This window comes from Myotis davidii, unplaced genomic scaffold (genome assembly GCF_000327345.1).
Source record: "Myotis davidii unplaced genomic scaffold, ASM32734v1 scaffold265, whole genome shotgun sequence".
In the NCBI taxonomy this organism is placed as follows: Eukaryota; Metazoa; Chordata; class Mammalia; order Chiroptera; family Vespertilionidae; genus Myotis; species Myotis davidii.
In genome coordinates, this window is record NW_006296627.1 from 4331107 (window position 1) to 4340583 (window position 9477).

At 38.6% G+C, this 9477-nt stretch overlaps 1 protein-coding gene across 4 annotated transcripts in view; it reads right to left on the reverse strand.

Moving 5' to 3' along the window:
• The window catches only part of CKAP5 (cytoskeleton associated protein 5), an 86817-nt gene that overhangs the window by 52497 nt on the left and 24843 nt on the right, over positions 1–9477 (reverse strand). For all 4 annotated transcript variants that reach the window (XM_006772277.2, XM_006772275.2, XM_015569532.1 and 1 more), the window contains exons 6-9: positions 9074–9206; positions 8754–8854; positions 6098–6211; positions 2454–2558 (exon numbers count right to left, since the gene is read on the reverse strand). In XM_006772277.2, the coding sequence (XP_006772340.1) occupies positions 2454–2558; positions 6098–6211; positions 8754–8854; positions 9074–9206 (453 nt within the window). The remainder of the gene's footprint in view (positions 1–2453; positions 2559–6097; positions 6212–8753; positions 8855–9073; positions 9207–9477) is intronic.

Sequence of the window (9477 nt, forward strand, 5' to 3'; positions counted from 1 at the left end):
GCGCTGCTGATGCCTGAACGGTATGTGGAATGAAGTGGGCGGGCATCGGGAGGCCACTATGGCACGGGGCAAGCACTATGGGCAGTCTATCTGAAGTGTACCTGGCGTATAAGACGACCCCCCACTTGGAGGCATATTTTTCAGGGCCAAAAAATCGTCTTATACGCCGGCAAATACGGTAATTTAGTAAATTGAAATGTATTTAAAAATTGTTTTCTACCTTGAATACTTATCCCTAATAAAAAAGTATAAAATATTCTAATAAGTAACATAAAAATGACAAAAAGCTCATTAATACACTGATAGCATATTCACATAGATATTATACAATATGCATTGATTGCTATAAAAATATTAATTATAATTTTACTTCAATATATGATTTATGTGACTAAGGCTTTTTGGACCTTATTTTTATTTCCCTGGTAACAAGCTAGTCATGATTTATTTTTATTTGGTACTATCATTTTTCTCAGTTAAGTTCTCTGAAATTATTTTTAATTCTATGAGTAAATGAGCTCCAAATACCATAACTACGAGAGGTTAGATATTAACTTCATGATATAAAACTGACACATGGTATGGACTATTAGGAGACTCTTTTTTTTTAAAAATATATTTTAATGATTTTTTACAGAGAAGAAAGGAGAGGGATAGAAAGTCAGAAACATCGATGAGAGGGATGGATCAGCTGCCTCCTGCATGCCCCCCCACTGGGGATGCGCCCGCAACCAAGGTACACGCCCTTGACCGGAATCGAACCAGGGACCCTTGAGTCCGCAGGCCGACGCTCTATCCACTGAGCCAAACCGGTTCGGCTATTAGAAGACTCTTAAGTTCATCTAGGGCAGCGGTTGGCAAACTCATTAGTCAACAGAGCCAAATATCAACAGTACAATGATTGAAGTTTCTTTTGAGAGCCAAATTTTTTAAACTTAAACTGTATAGGTGGTACATTGTTATTAACTTAATTACGGTACTCCTAAGGCTTAGGAAGAGCCATACTCAAGGGGCCAAAGAGCCGCATGTGGCTCGCGAGCCGCAGTTTGCCAACCACGGATCTAGAGAATCAAATGGTAAGTGGCTAACAAGTAAAACCTAACTGAGTCTCCTAATAGTCCATTTTCAGATGCTGGAGCATTCTAAGTAATTCAGACCAGATTTAGAGGCAAACTGACGAATGTCAGTTAAATATCTCAATTTACTAAAGCTGTTATCAAATGTGATTGTTTCCAAATTTATACAAAGGAAATAGTATATTCAACAAATGTCTTCAGTCAGATTTCTTAGAATAAAGTAAACTGATATATCACCAACAGTGTAACCTATGTAAAATGTCTCAGGTATATGAGTAAATTATTTTTTAAATAGGAAAACACTATAAAATATATCTTATATATTAATTTCACTTCTGGTTTTATATGGCCTTTCCTACTCTCATTTTTGCTCTGTCCTGGTTATTCTAAGTTTTATTTCATCCTGTTAGACTATATATAATGTTGTAAGAACAGAGCAAGGTATCCTATATAGTAAAAGCCTAATATGCTAATTGTCCGTTTGTCCATTCAACCAAAGTGTAATATGCTAATAATATGCTAAGGCTGCACCAACCACCAGGGGCAGATAGTCGACTGGTTGACCAGTTGCTATGATGTGCACTGACCACCAGGGGACAGATGTTTCGACTGGTAGGTTAGCTTGCTGCAAGGGTCTGGCCAATTGGGACTGAGCGAGATGGGCTGGACACACCCTGGAGCCCTACCATGGTCTTCCCCAGCTGGCTAACCTCCCACTTCCTTCCCCGGCCCAATCGTGCACTGGTGGGGTCCCTCAGCCTGGCCTGCACCCTCTTGCAATCATCCCTCAGGAGATGTCAGAGAGTGGGTATTGGGCCATTCCCGAGGCCAGGCCAAGGGACCCCGCTGGTACACCAGGCCTCTAGTTAATAAATAATAAGCAAATCGACTCAACTCAACTAAGTACTTTAGGCCAAGAGCCTGATTTTTTGCATAAAGCTAATGAATTTAGTTATAACTGACATCTTCATTGAAATGTTATGAAGAGTTATGCTCAATATTAATAAAACTTAGTGAGAAATTTATATTACCCAATATATAAAGATCTATGCTGAAGAGCTGTTTTAAAGCATAGAGCAAACTATTCTTGATAATATTGTTGATTTGTACTTAAAAATAAATGTTAACTGCCCTGACCGGTTTGGCTCAGTGGATAGAGCGTCAGCCTGTGGACTCAAGGGTCCCAGGTTTGATTCCGGTCAAGGGCATGTACCTTGGTTGCGGGCACGTCCCCAGTGGGGGGCGTGCAGGAGGCAGCTGATCGATGCTTCTCTCTCATCGATATTTCTAACTCTCTATCCCTCTCCCTTCCCCTCTCTAAAAAAAATCAATAAAATATATTTTTTAAAAAATAAAAAATAAAAAAATGTTACTTACGTGTCCTGCATATTGTCCAAACTTCTTCCTTAGCCCAACAGCCAGGCCAGTAAGACATTTTGCTGCCAAAGCCACCAACATGACATTGGTGTCCTTTCCAACTACCTACAGGGAAAAAAAGAAAACAACAACAACCAGTCACAACCCTGTAGAAGAGAACTGAAAACCTTCTCTTAAAAGAACTCTGAAAGCTACTATGTTAGCCAACTGCGTTTCCTACAAACGAGGAGATTCTTCTTTAACAGTATCAAATTTGGGAGCTTCCCTTCAGTATGTTTAGACTCCATCTTGAAGTTTTATTTTTTTATTATTTTTTTTTTTTGAAAATAAAATGAATAAAATTTGTTTTATTTTTTTATTTTTTTTTCCAAATATATTTTCTTTTTTTTTTCAAATTTTATTTTTTATTACAAAGGGTATTACATATGTGTCCATTGAAGTTTTATTAATAAAATATATATAAAACCTCAACTTCCAATCACTAACTCTCCATTAGTGATAGTCTGGGCTGTCAGAGTTGCACACTGTAGAGGAGGAGACTCTGATAATGGATGAGAAGCTGCAAGCCGCTGACTTTGTTTTGGGGCAGGGAAAGCTAAGACAATGTTTTTCTGGAAGACCCCACAGAGCAGCAGCTTTCAACATGTACACCCCAGGAGCACAGGTAGAAATTGCTGTAGGTACCATCAAGAAGTCCATGCAGACTCCAAATTACAAACACCATTGCAACCATTCCTCTGACGGATTTTCTGGCTTCGCAGTTACCAGTTTGGTTACCTAATGATATCATGTTTGTATTTAAGGCCTCTTAGCAGAGTTTCCTCCAGCACTCTTCATACTACCACACTCCTATATTATACCCCACAGAGCCTAGCACTTACCAAACCTCACAGGTAGTTGCTGTGTCTGTGTCACTTTAGCAAGACAGCGACTATGCCTGGGTTCCTTCCTGCTAAAATTTTACCGTTGGTACACTGCCCAAGTCAGCTGGTATTAAAAAGCTGCTTGTAAGTGCCCCAAACCCTTTTTTTTTTCAAGTAGAAGTAATGCTTTCATTTCACTATAGATTTTATTTTATTTTAAAAGCTAGAGGCCCGGTGTACGGATTCGTGCACTAGTGGGGCCCTCAGCGTGGCCTGCACCCTTTTTGCAATCCAGGACCCCCTCAGGGGATGTAGGACTGCCGGTTTCGGCCTAATCCACCAAACTGGCAGTCCCGACATCCTCTGAGGGATGTAGTAGTGCGAAGCAGCAGGTGGCCAAGGAGGAGCCTGAGCTGGGCGTTGCACCACTCCCGCTCATCCTGGCCCTGCTGCGGAGGCTTGTGACGCCACAACTGTGCTTGCCAGCCCTGAGCCCAGCATCTACCCCCTGGTGGTCAGTGCATGTCATGGCACCATAGACTTTTATATAGACAGTAGAGGCCCAGTGTGTGAAATTGTGGAGGACCCAGACCCGCTGCACCGTGTGACCCATCAATGCACCTCCTGGTGACCGGCTGTTTGGTCATTATGGTCACTGGCCTTTTATAATATAGATGTTTTATTAATTTTAGAGAGAGAGGAAGGGGAAGGGGCAGAGAGATAGAAACATCAATCAGCTGCCTCCTGCACACCCCCCACTGGGGATCAAGCCTGCAACCTGGGCATGTGTCATGACTGGGAATCACACCAGTGACCTCTTGGCTAATTGGTAGGTGTTCAATTACTGAGCCACACTGGCTGGGCTACTCTGGATTTCATAATCCCTAAGATTTGGTATTCTGTAAGCAGAACGCTTCATTCCAAATTCCCCAAATTAACCAATCAGTAATGCATAACATGCAAGGAAGATCTAATTGGCACCTATATGTAATCCCTAAGTGCTGAGGAGTAAGGATCATAAAGAGACTAACGTTTATTAAGAATGAATTAGATGACAATTTTATAGGTGCTATAATCCTATTTCATTTAATACTCATCCAAACTCTATAAAGCAAGTACTATTATTATCTCAATTTTGTAGATCTCAAAAATTAAGTAGACATTAACTTGCTCAAGGTCACAGAGCTAGCAAATGGTGGTTCAAACCTAGGTCTGTTTTTACACTAGAGCTCTTGCTTTCTTACCCGCAGCACTTTCCTGGTCATTCATAGGCAAGCACAGAGCTACAAAAAAATCAGAGCTGCCTGATGTGCACATTCTCAGCTGAGACTGAACAAAACAACACTACTTTCTTCTTTCATACAGGAAACAAATATCTTTTTTGTGATCTATTTAGTGTAATGTTTTGGGGGTTCTTTTTGGATGCATTTTGGTGCTTTTTATTTATTATTTTTAAAAAATATATATTTCATTGATTTTTTTACAGAGAGGAAGGGAGAGGGATAGAGAGTTAGAAACATCGATCAGCTGCCTCCTGCACACCCCCTACTAAGGACTGAGCCCGCAGCAACCAAGATACATGCCCTTAACCGGAATCGAACCTGGGATCCTTCAGTCCACAGGCCAACACTCTATCCACTGAACAAACCGGTTAGGGCTCATTTTGGTGCTTTTTAAAAATGTGCTTTCACTATTTAAAATGACCCTGAAGTGTAGTGCTGAAGTTCTGTTCAGTGTTCCTAAGCACAAAAAGGCCGTGATGTACCTTACACAGAAATTTTGTGTGTTGGATAAGCTTTGTTCAGGCATGAGTTATAAGGCTGTTGGTTATGAGTTCAATGTTAATAAATCAATAATATATATTAAATAAGATGTCTTCAAAAAGAATAAAACACGGTTATGTATTGTTTTATGTGTCAGTTGATAAAAATGTTATGATCAAAGGGTTGCAGGATCCTAACCCTGTATTTCCCCGAGAAATAATGGTTCAATATTTGCTAATTCAGCGTTTGTGGTAATTTTACAGAACATAACTACTGGAATAATGAGAATTACTGTACTTAAATTAATATAATTAAAGATTAACCTCCTCCCCCCACCAGTTTAATTCTCTGTAATTTCAGGCTGAGGAAAACAAGCCAAGTTTTCAATCTTGCTGTATTCAAGATGAAGTCTTCAGTTTGTTTTTACATTCTATTACCATACCCACGGTGTTTGATCTATACTTTCAGATTTTATGAAAAGCCAGGAGATAAAAAAATATCTATCGGGAGCAATCAACTTGGTTAGACCTAAGCAATATCAATGGAATTATTTTCTAAAAATATTTCTTTCTAATTTAGTACTTGCCTGCTTTATAATTGACCATTATCCTGTGCCTTACATGCTGAAACAATATAGTGTGTCATCATCCGCTAACTATCTAAGAAATAAATTCTTCATATGTAATATCTGTCCTATTAAATGGAGCAAAATAAATAGTTCATCCTACAGAATTATAAAACTGGAATACTTGGGTCTAGGTCCTCTCTTTCTTGAGGTGTACATGTTATTAAATAGCATACTTAAAATGATAATAAACAAAGATTGAAAACAAATCTCTCCAAACTAACCAAGAACAATAGTTTTAATCAATCTTTTAAAAATGAATGCTTAGAATTTAAAACCATCAATAGTGTTTCTTAAATAGCACTGTTTTGTGATAAAAAGGATGGCAGATAAAGAAAAATACAATGGCCTGGACTGTTGTTGGGACACCAATGTTGAAACTCCTCACATTACCTTCTTCAAAGCTTTTACTAAATCTGCATAATCGCCTGCTTCCAATTTGGGGTTTTTCACTAGGACTTCTACAGCCTCCAGGGCTTCTTTTCTCTCTTGCCATTTTTTTGCCTCCTGCAAGACACAATACCAGTCATTTGTAGAATAGAAAATATGACAGCAAAATAAAAGTCTATTTCTTTCATGCTACTGTTTCAAAGATAAATATTTTCTGTTTTCAGAAACTTTTCTAAAGCTGGTTAAAAAACAAAACTGCAAATCTGTACAGCTAATCAGAATGTTTTGTTCACATATATAAAATTGTGTTCATATATAAAAAGTACTTTCATATTTCATATTCCTAAGTTCTAAAGTAAGTAAACAGAATAAGATGCCACAGGCTTTTCCTTCTCGTTTTCTAGGTAAATGTTAGTGAGCAGGTATCAAACAGAAAACATTGCTAGAAAGCATTTCTAAGGTTTCCGGCAGTGGCACAACTACAGGAGAAAGGAATTTCCATACTGACAACACTAAAAAGACCAGAAAAGAACAATCACATAACCAACAACCAAAACTGTTCTAATCTTGAAGATTAGTTTTCTAGGTTGGGAGTAAAATGTTAACCCTCTTCTTTTATGGCCATAAAGGAGAATATGCTCCACTAGAGATCAAGGAATCATTCAATAATTTGAATATGTACTATTTGAAAGAATTGAGGATAGAAAGATGATAAACTAGCCTCCCTAGAGGACATTACCATTCATTTCAATTTATTAAATATTTAGTTGTTAATCCGAAGTTTATAGAATATGAAAGGAGATATTAGCAGAGATAGGAAGCTCTTTAGTGAATAACTACAAGGCTTTGGTAACCCAGCAAGAGGTTTTAACCTAGTTTAGGCTGACAAATAGGATCTCTCCTAAAAAGTGATGCTTAACGTGAGATCTAGAAGATAAAGAGACATTATGAGCTGAATGGGGGGAGAAAAATGAATAAGCAGAAAGAACAGCAATGTTAAGTCCTAAAGTTTATAAGGAAAAAAAAAAAACAAGTGTGGCACATTTGATACTGGGAGAAGTTCCACATGACTGGAGTGTGGAGAGCAATTAAAGGTGTGACTGGAAGGTAAGTAGAGGCCTCAAAGGTACCAGAAATGACCTTAAGGGCCACAGGATGATCTCAGACATCATCTTAAAACTCATGGGAGCCATTAAAGAGTTTTATTGAGGCAATGATATGAGAAGATTTGCATTTTGGTAACTGACACCTCTAATTACATTGTGATATCTGATGGGAAGGAGGAGGCAAGAGCAAAGACAGGAGTCTTCTAAACAGACAACTGTAGCCCTTGCCAGTTTGGTTCAGTGGATAGAGCGTCGGCCTGTGGACCAAAGGGTCCCAGGTTCGATTCCGGTCAAGGGCATGTACCTTGGTTGCTAGCTCCTCCCCGGCTCGGGCCCTGATCAGGGCTCATGCAGGAGGCAACCAATTGATATGTTTCTCTCATATTGATGTTTCTCTCTGTCTTGCCCTCTCGCTTTCCCTCTCCCTAAAAATCAATGGGAAAATATCCTCAGGTGAGGATTAACAAAAAGAAGAAGAAGAAGAAGAAGAAGAAGAAGACAACTGTAGTACTGTAGCACATTAGGCAAGATATGATGGTGGTTGGCCTAAGACTGTTTCTCAATTGGGGATACTTTTGTCTTTTGGAATACATTTAGCAAAGGCTGGAGACATTTTTTATATCAGGACTTTGGAGATTGGTATTACTGATATCTAGTGGGTGAAGGTCCGAGATGCTGCTAAACAGCCTACAAAGCACAGGAGAGTCCCCAAAATAAAAAAATTATCAGGGGGGAAAATGTCACCAGTGCCAAGGTCAAGAAATCCTACAGTAACTACTAGACCAGGGGTGGGCAACCCCTGGCACATGTGCCAAACATGGCACACCAGTAACTTTTGCTGGCACGCGAAACCTTCTCTTATAATCTTCCATTTACAATTTTTTTCTTAATATCGATTTTTTTCCTTTTTCAGATAAATTCAGATAAAAAGTGTAGGTGCACCTTAAATAAATAAATAATTTTACATAACAAGTTATCTTAAAGACCATAGACATGGATTGATGAGAGAGGGGACGAGCAATTTCTATGCCTCTGCCTTAACTCACCCTGCCTTCCTAGATCATATACTGTGTTTTTGTCGCTCGAATGAATTTTATTATTTCTTCAAGGTTCTTCACATACGTACACCTTAAGAGATATCAAGTAGGCGTAACATGTTCTCAAAAAATTAGGGTTGGCACGTAGAAGAATTTTGAGTCAGAGATTTTGCTGGTTTTGGCAAGCACTCACAAAAAGGTTGCCCACCCCTGTACTAGACAGTGGGATGAAAATATGGAGATGAATTTGAGAGATATTTAAAGGTAAAACCAGAGAGACAATAGGAAAAGGCAGACATCAAGAAAGTGTGCTAGTTTTTGGCAAGATGTAAAAAAAGTGCAAAAGTAAGTATATACACAAAGTCTATGGGAACAAAGAAGCAGCAACTAATTCACTCTATTAGAGAAGATATAGGGTGGAAAGGTACACCAGGAAATGGCTCAGCAGAGCATTTCTAATCATACTATAGTAGCTACTTAAAATGAAATAAATGAAAGAAGTTTAGCATTACTTACAATTTTATCATAAAAGTCTTTGGGAAGTTTGGAAAGAATTTCTACTGCTTCCAAAAGCTCATAAGCATCTATCTGTGGCACCTCATCACCATCATCACCACCTTCCAGGAGAAAAACAACAAAAATGGATGGAATGAGTTTATTTCTGTTATCAGTCCTTTCACACCTCTAATGAAATCTTGATATAGAATTATTAGTACTATATGCAACTTATATTTTATTAAATGGCAGTCCTACAAAATATGCTTAGTGAACCTGTTCTTATGGTAGGGCCTGTTCTTGCCAATTTTTATAGAGACAGGTGTTTAAAATGGGCTTACCTCCCTCAGCATCTCCACCAGCGGACTGTTGCTGTTCCAATTTCGCTTGTAATTCTTGCTGGGAACGCAGAAACCGAGTTGGTTTAGGAGCACCTGTTGGCAGTTTGACCCATTCTTCTTCTAGTTCTTTCAACTGTAAATATAATAAAATATTTTAAAAAGATTATCTACATCTCTACCATTAGATAATATACTTAACATTTATATTTACTTATGTAAGAACTTAATTTCTTTTTTAAAAAAAATATATTTTATTGACTTTTTACAGAGAGAAAGGGAGAGGGATAGAGAGTTAGAAACATCGATGAGAGAGAAGCATCGATCAGCTGCCTCCTGCACACTCCCTACTGGGGATGTGCCCGCAACCAAGGTACATGTCCTTGACCGGAATCGAACCTGGGACT